The sequence below is a fragment of the Centruroides vittatus genome, unplaced genomic scaffold (genome assembly GCF_030686945.1).
Source record: "Centruroides vittatus isolate TY-2023 unplaced genomic scaffold, ASM3068694v2 contig_644, whole genome shotgun sequence".
Lineage (NCBI taxonomy): Eukaryota > Metazoa > Arthropoda > Arachnida > Scorpiones > Buthidae > Centruroides > Centruroides vittatus.
Window position 1 is genome coordinate 15,639 of NW_027122398.1, and position 17,736 is coordinate 33,374.

The window sequence follows — 17,736 nt, forward strand, 5'->3', positions numbered from 1 at the left end:
ACCCAACAATAAAAAATAATAATTAAGCCGTACTATCAAAAAGAAATCATCTAAGCTGGCTAGAATCTGAAAAATCTACTATTAGGTGGGCATTTTAAATACGAGTAGTGAAAACTCAGTACTCGAATATATAGAGTAATTTGTTACTCCCTACTTAATACTTATCAGCGATCAAGTGAAAATTTCAGGGTGACATCAGTTGAAGAGAAACATTTACCAATTATTTTAATCACAGATGTTATGTATACACTCAGAACTGTGACATGTACATGTACAGGTTTTCAGTGCACAAGGAGAATGTAAACATTAAAATCTGCTTAAGAAGCAAAAATAACACTTGAGCCAGCCTACCCATTACTATTGTTCAGATTTTACACTTGTTTGACATTAAACATATATTAAAACATAAAGTAATGAAACAATTTTAACATCTAACCTAGGATATTAATTTATCGATTCAATGTGCAAGTGACTTACATTATTGACAATTTGTCCAACTACGCCGATCCAGCTTCTATTTTTAGATTTTTTTTCCGAAAGATGTTTGTAACGGTTTTACTAAAACGTATCTAAAAATATAATTTTTTGACAGAGTATACATATAAATACTTTGAAAAAATTCTGCTTATAAACAATTACCTTAATTTTAACGTTTAAAAACTTTTTTATATTAATTTTTATAAAATGGCAAAACAATTTCTCCTGCAATAATTTCTTCTTGTTTATCATCACATTTCATAAAAATTTCTTTCTACAATTAAAAATTAAATTATAAATTACGTACATGAAATTCTCTTCTATTTTACGTATTCAAAAGAAAAAACCGTTTACCTGAATCCCCGAAACTCTTATCAAATCGTTTGCATGGACGAACTCTATAAATAGAAATGTATTAATTAATATTAAAATTAATATTATTTAGTGAAATATCAATTGTGTTATAAAAATCCAGAAACGAGTTGAGTTACTTCTCCAGCTAAACTTCAAAATTTTGTGTGATTCAATCTATAATCAGAACTTAGTTTTATGAACTTTTTATATTAATTTGTATAAAATGGCAAAAAAATTAGGGTAGAGATGAATTTTATTAAAAAACGAAAAGTTGCAAATAGTAATAAGAAATAAAATCTTCATTAATTCTAACCACTGTTGAAATATGACACCCAACTACCTCTATCTCTCCACCCAATTGACCTTTACCTACGAAATTTAAGGTCATTGAATCGCCTATATTCAAACCTCGGTGACAAATTTTAGAAATTTTCGACAAAAGAACAAGGAGTTAATAAGCTTCAAATTTTATAAACCAAATCGTGCCTCAAATACATGTACTGTACACAGAAAATAATACCATAAAAAAACTCCATATTTCTATAAGAACTTCATTATTATAATATTCTCAACTACTTTTTCAAGTTTCGTGTGAATTTCAAATATAACTGTTAAGCATAATTTTAACGTTTTTACTAAAATAATCATGTATATTTGTAACGTGAACAAGTATGAAGATGGATCAATTTTGAATCATATTTTTAATTTATTTAATTTAAAAGATATGCTCTCCACTTCGAATTAGTACTGGCTTGTCCCTCTATATCATACTTTTCCTTTCACAATAGTGTCATGCCGGTAATCTATCTAACACCGTTGGAAGGAAAATTTTCAAATTAAAATAACGTGACTTTCGATTTACATCAGAAGTTTGTATATAGTTAGTTGGACCCTCCTGATACTAAAATTTTCATTTTTTAGTTTTCCTTCTCTAAATCTATTGGCAAGCTTAAGGAAGGACAGAGAGGGTGAGAATGTATGTGTCTAAATTTGCTTTATATTAGGCTGAATTATTTTCAAATTGCGACCCAATATACAGCATATGTTAATTTATTCAAACATTAAAGTGTATGTTAATAGAATGTATTCATTTAATCTACAGTATAATAAATACAGTATATCTAAACTATGTGAAAATAGATAAATACTTACAAATCCTAGTATAGCATACAAAATAACATACATACATGAGACGATACAACAAACCATGTTCTTATTCATAGAATATATCCAAAATGATAAATATATATCTGTATTGAATGATTTATATTTTAATATCTTTCTATTTTACCTAAACCATATTTGGAAAGATATGGTTCATTTTGCAGTAATTTCCACATACAATTGTGACTCTGCCCACCCATTTACTTACCCAGTAACAAAAATAGAAACAAATATAGAAAATTTTAAATAATAATTTATTCTTGTCGGAAGAAATCGATTTTAATTTTCTGCTTGACAGAGATTAAACCTGTCGGCCATGTATTTTATATTTACTTAAATTGTAATTTTTACGGAAAGTGGCGATAGCTCCAGAGGACGTTTTACCTATTTTACATTTTGTTACGTCGGCAGTAGCCTAAAAGAAAGGTCGCCTTCGTATTTGTGGAAATGTGGACTTGTCAACTGGTAGCGAACGACGGAAGAATAAACGAAAAGCAAAGTAATTTGTTAAACGTTGCTTTTTTATATACTTATAGAGATGATTAAATTCCTTTTATGCAGCTCTGAAAGTAATTTAGTGAATAAAATTGAAAAAACTCAATTTGCCAGGTAAACTAAATAATTCTCGTTTCTATTCCTGTATTATGTTGGTTAGTTTCAGAAATATTGTTCAACGTGCAAAGGTTTATTTCGTAATGTTTTTCATATTGTATGAAAGATTAAACATAATTAAACGCGCCGTTACCTATCAGACTGAATGAATACTGTGAAAGTGATGTCCCGGTACATGTAATGAAAACTGTGAATGTACAATACACAGAATAATATTATAAGGAAATACAATTTCCTTAAATAAATAAGTATAACTTCTAAAGAAATTAATGAAATAAAAAATTATACTTAACTGATTTCAAATATTACTTTGAAATCACTGAAAAGAAGCTCTTGTGTTGATATGGAAATTAAAAAAAATAAATGAAATAATCTAGCAACGAGTTGCTTAACTTTCACAGAAAATTTTGCTGAGTGCCATCTGTTATGACATTTTATTTAAAAACTTTTTATAGTTGTAACTATTTTTCAAATGGCAGGAAAGTTATATTTTGAGGATTGGGATGGTTTTTCTAAAAATATTGTATATTATAATAACTAGTAAAATCGTCATTAAGTCTGACCCTTGTCTGATCTGTTATCCTCGTGTAAATGACTGAAAAATTCTATACAGGCAGTCCGTTTGTCAGGCTTCAACACTCTAAATGACTGAACTTTTAGTTGTCGTCTATAGTAAAAGTAAATAATTAACTTTAAACGCAAGTTGTACTAACAAATATTGAGTTTGTTTGCATGCAAAATCCTTATTTAATTAACGAGCACACTCCCAGTGTTTAGTGATCGTATGAAACAAAAGTAAGTATGTAAAACTTTAATTATAAAATAGTGTTATTTATGCAATAAGTTACAATCTTTACAGTATTTGCAACGTTTATGAAAATATGTGTACTGGATGTGTACTGAATACATGAATATGTACTGGATGGTTATAAAATAAGTATTTTTGTTTGGAGCTGTTGGTAGCTCGAAGGAATAATCCAAATGGAACGAAAATTGGTACATTTACTATTTAAGAAGGGGAAAGAAAAATGGGACAAAAAATTGCCAGTAGAGGACACTGTAAAGTTTGAAATGTAATGTGCAATACAAGAAGAAAAAATTTAGTTGCAAAAAATCATGACATGCCGGTATTTATTGGAATATGTCACATGGCGTTGACGATTCAGTTCAGGATTGTCCGTAATGCTGAACTTTGGTACATACCGGTATTCCACGCGGTGCACGGTGTTCTTAACTGTGAAATGAAACGCATCATTATTGATGCTCCGAACGTGTGTTATGAAATTTTTTTAAGCACTAGGTTTTAGACACCTCCACTGTTACACATTCGATTACAATAACAATTAAAGCGACAAGCCCTCTATCGAAAATTATTTTCATTGTTTCATTTTTCTTCCCTCTTCTTAAATAGTGTTCCAATTTGAATTTATTTCAATTATTCCTTCAAGGTATTTACAGCTTCAAATCAAAATACCTATAGATAATAGATGGGTCTACAAATCTGCAATAAGCTTTCTGTGTTCAAATCTGAAGAAAGTTCAAAACAGAAAGATTCAGTATGGAAACTTTGCTAAATTTATGCAATAATTCACTATTCTGGTGCCAGTTTGTGAAACACAACCTGGAAAAATTTTCGTCTGGCTCGAACCGGCGAGCTAGGTTCATTGGTATCATTCTCTCAGTAACTGGTTTGCTTCTGTTTCTAATTTAAACAATAATACGCAAATTCTCTATTATTGTGTTTAATTTTAAAATACTAAATAAACTTTAAATCAATGTTCTTAAAATAAGTATATAAAAAAACAATAAGATCTTATGAACTGCTCGTTTTATAAATGTTCAGGATCGATATATCTCGCGCTTGAATATGTGCAATACAGTATATTGATTCTGCACATTTATTTCGTGACAAAACTCTAAAAATAGTCAATGAAAAAAAAACTTTAAGCAAGAAATTGTAATAAACCTTGAAATTAAATTATTCACATGAATTAAAATCATCAATTTTAAGTTAAATTTATATACTTGAAATATTATCTTTACAAAATAAGTTATTCCCTACAGCAAAAATGAAAGTATTTAAATGTTACAAGTGTTATTAAAAATTACATCAATTATTTATCTTCCTATATTTAACGGAAAGAATTTTATTTAGCTCGAATTGTGTCATCTCCATGGTTTTACGTAAATATTTACAGAGACAACTATAACTAATTGTGAATATTTTTTAAATTTATTAACATATGAAAATGTACAAGAAGATAAGTCCTAATTTTTTTATATTTATGCTAATAATGAATTTTCGTATTATGATTTGTGGTGAGTATTTTTATATTTAAGTAAAAAGTCGAACTTTCAATAACAGCCATTTCCCAACAGTGGCCATTTATAAACTCTGGCCATTTTTTTCAAAAACATTTCTTTCAAATGCAAACAAATTAACCATCAAACAACCTGTCTCTGACGGACAAATTGTTTGGTGAGAACCTGTTCAAAGAATTATGTATATTATTTAATTTTTTAGGATAAACAAGTGTTAATATATTAAAGTAAATCAATATACTTGATAAACCCTTTCTGATTTCTAGTTAAACCCTGAAATAATTTGGTTTTGGCAATTCAAAATAAAGTACAGTCGACCAAACAATAAACGGCAGCCATTTTTTTTCTGAAACGTTTACTGAAAGTGCATAGAAAACCTTCTAACAACGACTATTTTAATGTTTTTACCAGTGGCCGTTGTTCAGAGATTTATTTGCATTATAATTTATCTCATAAAAGTTCTTTTTATAATTATTAAGGAATTAAGAGAAGAATATTGATTTTAAGTAAAATTGAAAACCTTTGCAAAACACATTTAAAATACAGCATTTAAATCTCACTGTCTAGGGTATGGCAACTGAATAGTCGCAATATGTTCAGGATACAGGATATGTAATTTACTTGACAAAAATAATTGAAATTAATAGTATAAAGCAAAGCAGACACACTTTTATGGAAATTGGTTTGTATTTAGTTATTTAGTTGTTCGGCAAGTGAACAAATCCCAGGAAAGTATATTCCAATGTTACCAACTTTCCATAATGCAAACCTCCTATACAGACTTGAAATTCTTCCTGAAGTTCCCATAAACTAATAGAGTTTCGCCCTGACCTCTGAAACAAGATCAACGTTAATAATTTTTCTCCATGTGCAATATATATGGAAAAATATTTAATCTTTTGACGATCCAGACAAACACAAATTCTTAATTTTGGGGGCAGGCGGCATGGACACAGTCGAGTAAAAGAATCATGTGATGAAGATACCTCGCTGTGAAATTCACGCGCGAGTACAGTCACGAATCATGTAACTTTTAAAACTTTCTATTCAACATCCAAACTTTACTAAACTTCACAATATGGGTCCACAATATACCTTCTTTAAAATTTCTCTCCATTCAATGATTTACTTCTAAATTTAAGGAGAAACCCATAAGTTGGCATCATGATCCATGCCGCCATCCATTGTCGGACAGGAACGTGCGATTCCGGTGTTAAAGGATATACTTTTTAGTTACTTTATTTTTGGGCCACCCTCATGTTTAAGGCATCTCATATATTGATTTAAAAATAGAAATTTTAACTAAAAGTTTAATTTATCATTTCAGAGCAGAAAGTTAACTACACTTGGAGAATAGCGGGTATTCAGGTATATTTATAAATATTTATATTAATTATATTTATATTTCTTGTTTTCGATTATAATATAGTATCTTAATTTTAGATGAGAGGTAGAATGCAATTAGATGAATCTGGAAAGCGTATTGTTGGAGGATCGAGTTTCAGATTATTTAAAATACTGCAAGATAAACTGAAGTTCAGGTAAAAATAACATTTACATTATTATATTTTCTTATGGCAAAACAACAGAAAAGATGTCAAATATTCCTATGGGTACTGGTTAACTTTCTATGGAAACTGGCACATTTAGGCATCGGAACACTTAAAGTCAATCTCAGTGCTTGTTGATGAACGAACCAGCTACCAACAACCAGCGATCAGGATTTTATCAACTCGGCCACTGGGCTGATATAAACTAACAATTTCACATCTTTTTATTTAGTATGTTTTTAATATTAACCGAAATTTCTCTTAATTTTTATCAATTTTTCTTAATCTTTTCTCTTTTCTCTTAATTTTTCTCTTTATTTCTCTTAACTTTTCTCATTTCTAATTACTCAGGTATGAATTGATAAAGCCTATTCTACGTGAATTTGGTATCGAAAACGAAACAGGTTACTGGAGTGGAACAGTTGGACAACTTGTAAGACAGGTAATTATGACAAATTTATATTATTCAAAAAAATATTAGAAATATGAATACAGATGTTTGAGGTTTTATGTCATTACAAAACGTTCTGTTTGTATTATTTTTGGGTATCAATATTAATAGTATTTGGGTAAGGAGACCAAACATAACCTGACCCAATTCTTACAATTTATCATTTGAAGCATGAATTAATGCACCGTGTCTTATTCCTATGCCATACAGGCTATTTCATTGCGATTCACATTTGCCACAATATATGGATAGTATTGTCTTACACGAGGTAATATTGCTTTGCCAACTATCCACTAAATTGGTTGAATTTATAGAGTTTTCACGAAGAGTATTTGCAATACCTCTTGCTGAAAGTTCTGTAAATTGAAATTAATTCATAGCGTGATTTTCTACATGTGTCCTGACAGATCGTTTTTGTATTATAGCATATTCTTCACATTTAGATTTCTCTCATGTGAAATTTATAATCAAATTTTTTGAACCAAAACTTGGCTTTAATTCATAAAGCTTTCAGCAAGAGGTATTGCAAATACTCTTGATGAAAGCTTTATCACTGAAACTAATTTACTGGTTGGTTCGCGACATGTCAAAGGAAACCCTTTCCGCGCCCACCAATGACCGAATCGATAAAACCACTGAACACCGGCAGTGGGCCACGGGTTCGCGTCTTGCTCACGGGCTAGATACGTGGATTTTCAGGGTTTTTTTCTTTACCTTTGTAACACCCAAATAGAGACCGTTTTCTCAAAAACATCTTTCCGGAAGACATTCACCCTACTGCAGATCGTCCATGTGTCGACTTGCCGTAACAAAATAAACCAAAAGGTCATTTCCGGGAGGTTGTTCTTTGAGAAGCAGTTTATTTAATTGTTAGACCCATGAGAAACACGAAAACTTACATGTATCAACCTGTTGGCGAGACGCAACACGCGATCATCTTCCAGTTTTCCGAAGTTTTATCAACTTTGTGATTGGTGATTAATTTCAAGTATTGTTTTTTTAATTCAATCAAATGGGAGTTTTTCTCTGGCATATCTTTAAAAATGTAAATATTTTAATTATTTTTAGGAAGCGGATATGATTGTCGCTCCATGTTTCCTGACAGATGATCGTTTTCGTGTTATAGAATATTCTTCACATTTAGATTTCTCTCACATGAAATTCATAATCAAATTGCCTGAACCAAAAACAGCATGGAATTCTCTTATTTTGCCATTTTCTTTTCAAGTAAGTCAGCTTGAATGGTAACATTTCTTGAATAATTACTGAGTTTTTTGTTTATTTTTGCTAGATTTGGATAGCAATTGCAGTAACCTTGTTAGTATTTGGAATATCGTTACATAAGATTATGGAGAAAGATAATGATTTATCTGGAACAAATTCGCATTGGCCAAGAAGAAAAATATTCTGGTTTCTTTTTGGAACACTTACATTTCAAGGTAGAAAATGAAAATTACTGTGTCAATAAAGGATACAAGTAATGCTTAACATTTAATTTTCAGGTGAAAATTTAAATTCAATTAGACGATTCCCATCTCGATTATTAATAGCAATTTGGTGGATGTCAATATTTATATTGGTTTCAAGTTACACTGGAACGTTAATGTCATTCATGACTTGTCCCATAGTGGAGCCGGTACCAAGTACTTTCGATGAGTTGGCCTTTGCCGTTGCAAGTGGTGAATATTCTTGTGGTACTATGAAGGGACACTCGGATGCTGCAATTATGGTGGTAATTATTACATTTTATTTCTTCTGTATTAAATATAGAATATCAAAATATACAAATAAAAGCTATCACTTTAATTGAAATATATATAGCTATTTTCAATAAAAGATAGAAACAGAAACACTGACATATATACTATTCACAAAATAAACTTTACTACATTAATTTTACTTATAGTCTATTAGGAGTTAAAAGAGATGAGTTAAGATATGCGAGTTCTGTTACTTCGTGGCGGATAGTAATGGTAAGGCAGGAAAGGATTAGGTGTCCTCCATGCGAATCGAGAACTTGTTTTAAAAGAATAGATTTGAAATGTCAATTTAATTTATTGCATCAACTTGAAATAAATTTCTAAATATTACATATATATAATTACATATTTTCACAAAATTGTGGAAATAAAATTGTGAAAGTAATAATAAAAAGCAGAAATTAACACTTTCAGCAAGAGCCATACGTAACTCAAAAAGAGCCGCAATTTGCCTATGTCTGATGTATACTACAGTAGACTCCCCTATAACACGAGTTCATATAACACAAATTCGTATAACACGGCGAAAAAATTGCGATCGTATTCGTATAACACGCTAAAAGAGACTCGTATAACACTGTAAAATGTCATCGCCGACCCGTGTCACACAAGGATTGGTCGAATTTGGACCAATAGCAGACATTGTACAAACTTTTGAGTTTAAACGAGCAGCGGACCTACTAAAAAACATTTATTATTCACGGCCATAAAAATTATATTTTTATTAATGATGTCGCCAAAGTTAAATTATTTTTCTGCGAAAAATTCGCTGATCAGGAAACACGTGTCAGCCGTTCGATGAGCCGCACCGCGATGAAAACAAGCTTAAGCATTGGCGTTGTCGAACGCTGCACACTCAGTAAGTAATCCTACAATTTTTTGTTTATAGCATAGTTTATATAGATTATTCCCAAAAAATTATACGTAATGTGGAAATTTTGAGTCAAATTAGTCTAGAATCTGTTAATTTTATGGAGAAAAACCTCTGAAACAGCCGTAGCCCCTACTGCACACGTGCCGAGCTGTGATTGGTTCACTTATTTAAGTGACTTGTACAACACGGATTTATATAACACGGAACGCATCTACCGTGTTTTAGGGAGTCTACTGTATTCACAAAATAAACTTCACTACATTAATTTTATTATAGTCCATTAGGAGTTAAAGGACATGAAGCATTAAAGATATTAGAGTTTGAAAATGGAGTATAAATTAGGAGTAGGAATTGGAGTGTTTCACAAGAGGACTTTCTACTAGAAACTAGCCCTTATTTACATATTGGAGACGTGAGAAAACCCGAAATATTTCGTTCAACTAGTATTTTTTGGAGTTGTAACCTCGAAAATCTAGTTTGTTTCACTTCTGACAGTTGTTCAGGGACCAATTTCTCATAGCTAATCATTTCGGTGGTATTCCTCCTTAGCAGATCGCTCAAGTATTGTTTGTCTTCTTCTAATAATCCATCTTTAAAGGGTTTCATAAACACATTACAGACGTTTTATTACATATATAAATTAGAACATAAAACTTATTAAAACCTCCACTGAGAAACTCAAGATCGAATCCTGCAGTGGAACAGCCCTAAAAAATTTTCACGCACGTGATCTGTCCTGTATATGTCAGACATTCAATGACACTACTCGATTGACCGTTGTGGCCCTGGCAGAATCAACCATAGGTATGGAAGAACACCCTTAGCGCCTGTGCTCGTAAAGTCGAATAATAAGAATAACACTGTTGCATCCATTCTTATTGTTAAATATACATAAAGTATCAAAAGAATTATCTGTAATTATCAATAAATAAATTGGTAAAAATATATATCTAATAACATACATTCGCTCATCCCTGTATGTTTACTTTTTACTTTATTCATTTTTACAGAATTCAAATTATTCGAGTGCAAAACTTCTAGGTAGACATATTATCAATTACAATACTTTCGTCGACAGTAATGATCCATTTGAACAATTGCATAAAGGACGTTTTGCATTGATTAGTGGCCATGGATTTTTAAACATGTTAATAAAGAAGGATCAATCTTCCAAATATATCTTTTCCAAAAATGATCTGATGACATTTACTCTTGCTTATGGTCTTAGGAAAGGATTCCCTTATAAAAACGACATAAATAAAATGTATAACATCTTTTATATACTTTTACAAATTTCAGTTATAATTTAATTTTATTACAGTATAAATATTGTATTTTTCAGTGTGTCTCGTCTATTCGAAGCTGGAATTACAAGTAAAGACAAACATTCTCTAGCAGTTGGAATTCAAATGTCTGAATTTACACCATTGAAATTGGATGATATATTTAGTCCTCTTGCACTGTTATGTTTAGGTTATGTCTTATCAATTTTATGTATTTTAGTTGAGATGATAATTATCAAAATTTTAATGTAATTTACTTTTAACTAACGTTAGTATTATACATACGAAATTTATTTTAAATGCTTTGAATGAAATATTCTAAAAATATTTTAAAAAGTTTTCAGCGGCCGGTTTCTCAAAGAAAGTTTGTTCTGTGGAATTCCTCCATGGGAACTCGCTCAATTATTGTTTGTCTTCTTCTAATAATCTATTTTCCCTCATCTCTGACGCTTTGTTGCAGCACCCCAATTAAAAACACTAGCTTGTTTCATTTGGCAACTGCTCTGCATTTTTAAATGGAAACATTTATTAGTCCTTGTTAAACAATAAAGGAATAATCTAAATTCAGTATAAATTTAGACTTGACATCCTATTATATTATATTATAGTAAACTACCAATAAAGATTAGTATAAGACAACTTAATCTTTAAAAATTACATGTGATTAAAAATTTATAAAAATAACAGCAAATTGTTCTCTTGTATTAAACTAAAACATTTTTAATACAGTCATATTTCAATTTTCCTTTTCTTCGTGAATCGTAAACTTACATTGAATACTGAATGCACAATACACAGTGCTACAACATAAAGAATAATTAATGTATGAACACAATTTTTTTTGGTGATAATGCTTTGTCGGAAAACAGAAGGAGCATTTAATAATACGCAATGGATATTTTTATTATTAACTAGTGGACCCAGCCATGCGTTGCTGTGGCTCAAAATGTATCTATTATAAATATATAACACTTTCCCAACGAGGGAATTTAGAAAAATCCCTTTTTAGTGTATATTCTAAAAGTGTAATATTATGAATGTGGCGATAACACCAGATGACGCTGTTACCTGATTTTACATTTGTTCTGCGGAGGCTGTAGCCTCAAAGGAAAGGTCGTCTCCGAGATTATGTGAATCGTCTAAGGACTGCCGATGGAGTGAACGGCGATAAAGAAAGACAAAAGCAAAGTTTTTTTATCTTTGTATGTCATAATTATATTTTATATTTACTAAGTGTATATTCTGCTGACGTACCCCATTAAAACGCAATCAAAAACGCGAAAAAACTGCATCTAAAATAGTATAATAGAAGCCGAATTCTTCACGGTAAGCCTTAACCCTGTCCCCCCGGTGGGGAGATTTCGACATGTATATTATATAAAAACACATGCGTATTCGAATGCAAGGTTGTGTAAAAATTTCAAAGGAATCTGTGAAGAACTTTCGGAGATTAGCTATTAGGAACAAACGAACGTTATATTTTTATTTATATAGATTACATATATAAATGTGGCTGTGTAGGCTGTGGTATATTAAAAACGGATCTCTTGTTTGTATATTTATATTACAGAGGCACGAGGCATTTATGCCCCGTGCCTCTGTAAACACAAAGATGGCGACACAAAGACAAGACTCAAAACACAAAGATGGCGACACGGGGCATTTATGCCCCGTGTCGCCATCTTTGTGTTTTGCATATGCATCACGTGCAAGAACTTAATTCAATTAACAACTTAACATCAAAATTATATATTTTGTAGTCTACTATAACCGGATCAATTTTGATAATATACATGACAAAAGTAGGTAGAATCATGTCGGCACCCGGAATAACACTGTAACGCTGAGAGGTTGCCGTCCTAGTCAGTGGCATAGCGTACTGGGGGCGGCAGAGGCGGCCCGCCCAAGGCGGCAATTTAAGGGGGCGCCAAAATTTCACAATAAATAATAATAATGCCTAAATAAGGGGGCGGCAAAATTTTTCTCAGCACCGGACGACTGACACCCACGCTACACCGCTGGTCCTAGTGTAATCAGAGAGGACGACAAAGATACTTCATTAGTGATGAGAAATACAGTGCTGAACGGCATCATAACACAGCTTACATGTATCTGAATACGAAAAGCACAATAGCTTTAAATTGATAAAGAAGTAAAACTGAGGAAGACAAAAATTTCCAGTTTAGGGTGCCGCTATTATAAAAATGTTGGGAAATACTGCACTGGGACAATCCAAGTCGAAACACAGGCACATCGCTGGATTGTTGTGGACCTTCGTAACTCAGGCAATTGTGGAAACACGTTTTATCATGTCGTCATCTGCATTTGTACTTATTTGTATGTTATGTTTGGTGTTTTGCTGAGTACTTTCTGATAAATTTGTCAACTGTATACAAATTGTGTAAAGAAACAAAATTCCTACCGTGTGGCCGAAGTTCTGAATTAAATTGTAATTAACTGCTGATTATTGTTCATAATATTCATTGCTTAATAAAATATCTATTGGAAAGTAATAATAAAAAATTAATCCATCATTTTTCTCAGATGTTTATGAATAAACAGTGCACGATTATAACCTAATTTGACTAACGTTGCATCAGACATAAGATTTAAATATGAATAATCTATAAATTGGATGAAAAATCAATTTTTATTTTATAATTATTTTTAAAAAGTATTTTATTATTTCATAAAACTAATTATATAGCTGCTTAATGATCAGCTGTAAACATTATGTTTATGCAAATTAGTTTTACATCTACACTGCCTCTGTAAGATTGCAGTTGTTCTTACAACGCTTCTACGGTTCAAATTCTTATAAAAACTACAGAATTCCATGCGTAATTAACTATCAAATAATGGATATTATACCTCGCAAGGATTTTGGAACGTGTTTCACATCTCAATCAGATAATGTATTCACCCCAAATGCAACAAAATTGCAGGAGAAGAGTCGTTTGCACTTAGTTTCGCGTAATCCAGTTACAAACTTGACATCAGGATTAAGGAAGATTTTACTCATTATTATTATTTACAATTTTTCATGAAATTCATCTGTATCCTCTAAATTAGGTTAAGTTTTGGCCAATTATAAAATTTAATAATATAAACATTTTAAAATAAAACATCATAACAGATGGCATCACGCATAATTTTAAATTCTTTTGCAGGGAAAAAGAAATTTGCATGGGTGATCAGTCTCGCTCATGTAGACACTTCCCATAATTGTAGGAATGACAGAATTTACGACAAGTACGAAAAAAGGCGTTCTAGACCTTCTTAGATTCAGGTCAAAAATACCCAACAATAAAAAATAATAATTAAGCCGTACTATCAAAAAGAAATCATCTAAGCTGGCTAGAATCTGAAAAATCTACTATTAGGTGGGCATTTTAAATACGAGTAGTGAAAACTCAGTACTCGAATATATAGAGTAATTTGTTACTCCCTACTTAATACTTATCAGCGATCAAGTGAAAATTTCAGGGTGACATCAGTTGAAGAGAAACATTTACCAATTATTTTAATCACAGATGTTATGTATACACTCAGAACTGTGACATGTACATGTACAGGTTTTCAGTGCACAAGGAGAATGTAAACATTAAAATCTGCTTAAGAAGCAAAAATAACACTTGAGCCAGCCTACCCATTACTATTGTTCAGATTTTACACTTGTTTGACATTAAACATATATTAAAACATAAAGTAATGAAACAATTTTAACATCTAACCTAGGATATTAATTTATCGATTCAATGTGCAAGTGACTTACATTATTGACAATTTGTCCAACTACGCCGATCCAGCTTCTATTTTTAGATTTTTTTTCCGAAAGATGTTTGTAACGGTTTTACTAAAACGTATCTAAAAATATAATTTTTTGACAGAGTATACATATAAATACTTTGAAAAAATTCTGCTTATAAACAATTACCTTAATTTTAACGTTTAAAAACTTTTTTATATTAATTTTTATAAAATGGCAAAACAATTAGGGTAGAGATGAATTTTATTAAAAAACGAAAAGTTGCAAATAGTAATAAGAAATAAAATCTTCATTAATTCTAACCACTGTTGAAATATGACACCCAACTACCTCTATCTCTCCACCCAATTGACCTTTACCTACGAAATTTAAGGTCATTGAATCGCCTATATTCAAACCTCGGTGACAAATTTTAGAAATTTTCGACAAAAGAACAAGGAGTTAATAAGCTTCAAATTTTATAAACCAAATCGTGCCTCAAATACATGTACTGTACACAGAAAATAATACCATAAAAAAACTCCATATTTCTATAAGAACTTCATTATTATAATATTCTCAACTACTTTTTCAAGTTTCGTGTGAATTTCAAATATAACTGTTAAGATAATTTTAACGTTTTTACTAAAATAATCATGTATATTTGTGTGAGATCTGGTTGGGGGTGAAAACAGTATGTAAATTATTTTTACACCACTTAAGCTTAGTTCACACTGAGCGCGATTCGCTGGCGAAAGCGAAAAACAGAGCGAATAATACGTCAGACATGACGTCGTTTCCGGCGAATTTTACCATTTCGCGAATCGCTTCGAAGTTCGGAACTGTGGAGCTTTTTCGCTAGCGAAAAAATTTCGCCACCAATCAGATTCCTTCTAGTTGTCACGTGGTTCTTGTTGTTTTCAAGATGGCGACACAAACTTCTTCTCTGAGTAGAGTAGATGTCGAAAAATTATTAGAAGAAATGGAAGCTGCTCCATTTTTGTATATAAAAATGGATCGAAGGTACAAAGCTATTCAACTGAAGGAAAATAGATGAAAGTTGATTGCGGAGAATCTTAATTTGACAGGTGAGTGAAGTTTGCATATAGTAGGCCCTATTCTTGTGTTCTATCCAAAAGTTAATATATAGTTTATATGTTGTTAGTAAATTAATCATTCCTTATCTGAAGTTATTTAATAATAATGTTAAATGCTCTTACATACATCAAATATTTTTTTTTAGTTTATACCTGTATTCTTAAGTCTACATTCATGTTTTAATTTTATTACTTGTTGTTTAATTTTTTTTTATCTGCTATGTATAGCCTATATATATTTATTGTTTTTAGGGATATTTCAAAAGATGTACCTTGCACGTCATCGTCATCTACAGAACAATCTTTGCCACCAAAGCGTCGAAAAAAAAATAAGGAAGATGATGTGCACACTTTAATTCAGTTAACAGAGGCAATGGTGAACAAACAGCAAAAAGAAGACGAGCTGTATCATTATAGTGTCAGTTTAGCTGACAGGTTAAGAAACCTTTCTCCACAAAAGCGAGCAGAGGCTCGTTTTAAGATAGAGGAAGTTATGTATAACATTACAAAAGAACATTCATAAATGTTATTTTGTAATGTTATACATAATTTGTTATATAAATAATCATGTTGTACATAATAAAATTTTGTAAATAAAACATTCTAGTATTTAAAAATTATTTTATTTCTGATTTTTACATTTTATTATATATTTGTTATTCGATACGATTTACATAATTTAATTGCCATGGTAAAATATTATTTTCTTGAAAATAAGTGGCAAATTGTTCTCTAATGTCTCTTGCACATAGTGAATAATTATGCTGTTGACATGGTCTTTGAGGAAGAGATGATCCACTTCCTATCTCCTTTCTCCACTGTCCTTCTATAATAGTTCCATCAGCAGCCTCTTTATCAATAAAATGGGGGGACAATAATATTTCATGTCTGAATTTACTTTGCTTTCTTTCGTCATCACAAAATTATGCAGACACACACATGCTTTTATAATACTATCTACAGTTTCTGGAGAAGCTTGAATGCATCTGCATAAAATCCTCCAACGTGCAGAAAGAATACCAAATGTATTTTCTATAACACGTCTAGCTCGGCTGAGTCTATAGTTAAATATTCTTCTTTTTGTTGTTAATTGTCTACTAGGGTATGGTCTTAGTAAATAAGTTTTTAATGGAAATGCCTCGTCACCTACCATAAAATATGGTAGGTTACTAGGCATTCCACTTATTGGTGATGATTGTGGCCAATCCAATTTTCCAGTTTCCAGCGACCTGCCGAGACTCGAGTGGGAAAATATACCTCCATCACTTCTTCCACCAAATCCTCCTATATCAACATATATAAATCTATACTTGGCATCGCTTACAGCTAGGAGAACTTTACTAAAGTTTCCTTTGTAATTATAATATAAAGAGCCTGTATTTGGAGGGCAAACCATTTGTATATGTTTCCCATCTATAGAACCAACACAATGAGGAAAATTCCATCTTTCTTCAAATTCCATAGCAAGATTGACAAATTCCTCTCTGCTTGGAAACTTCAGATATTCTTTTGCCAACACATTCCAAATAGCGTCGCAAGTTTTTTTAATTATGGTACAAACGGTTGATCGACCCATTCGAAATGCAAATGCTTGGGAAATTTGATAATCTCCACTAGCTAAATACCTAAAATTATCAAACAAATCATTTATCACTTGCATTTATAATCTATTATTATATTTCCTTATTAAAATAAATAAATACATTTTCAATATAGATATAAAACGAGATCTCAAAAGTCTTATTTAATTTAAAATATAATTATAAACATATAAGTTTTAAATATCAATTTTTTTTATTTAAACCCACCATTGAACGATTTTTTTTATGAATAATGAAACAAAATAAGGAATCCTATATCTTATATCTAATCGTAAAAATTATTCTGTGAATCAATGGATAAAGTTATTTTAAACTTACATTGGTGGCAACAAATAAAATTTAAACAAACTAGAACTATATCAATGGCAAGTATGCTTGCTTACTTATCGATATAAAATCACAAATTCTGTTTTATTTCAATCGGTAAATAGTAAAGATCGCGT

At 31.0% G+C, this 17,736-nt stretch overlaps 2 protein-coding genes across 2 annotated transcripts; one reads left to right on the forward strand and one right to left on the reverse strand.

Annotated features, from left to right (window-relative positions):
• Positions 1-6,824: 6,824 nt before the first annotated feature.
• LOC136979805 (ionotropic receptor 21a-like) lies at positions 6,825-14,130 on the forward strand. The gene is made up of 7 exons (XM_067275830.1): positions 6,825-6,921; positions 7,999-8,157; positions 8,222-8,369; positions 8,433-8,662; positions 10,575-10,828; positions 10,907-11,037; positions 14,018-14,130. Exons 2-7 carry the CDS (start codon positions 8,008-8,010, stop codon positions 14,128-14,130), a joined length of 1,026 nt encoding a protein of 341 aa, XP_067131931.1. The 5' UTR covers positions 6,825-6,921; positions 7,999-8,007.
• Positions 14,131-16,518: 2,388 nt separating this feature from the next.
• LOC136979806 (uncharacterized) lies at positions 16,519-17,352 on the reverse strand. The gene has a single exon (XM_067275831.1). The coding sequence runs from the start codon at positions 17,350-17,352 to the stop codon at positions 16,519-16,521; it is 834 nt and encodes a 277-aa protein (XP_067131932.1).
• Positions 17,353-17,736: the final 384 nt, after the last annotated feature.

Coding starts and splice junctions, on each gene's coding strand:
- LOC136979805 (XM_067275830.1), top strand. CDS start 8,008: ATGATTGTCGCTCCATGTTTCCTGACAGATGATCGTTTTCGTGTTATA. Junction 10,829..10,906: donor AAAAACGACATAAATAAAAT/GTATAACATCTT, acceptor TGTATTTTTCAG/TGTGTCTCGTCTATTCGAAG. Junction 11,038..14,017: donor TCTTGCACTGTTATGTTTAG/GTTATGTCTTAT, acceptor ATTCTTTTGCAG/GGAAAAAGAAATTTGCATGG.
- LOC136979806 (XM_067275831.1), bottom strand. CDS start 17,352: ATGCAAGTGATAAATGATTTGTTTGATAATTTTAGGTATTTAGCTAGT.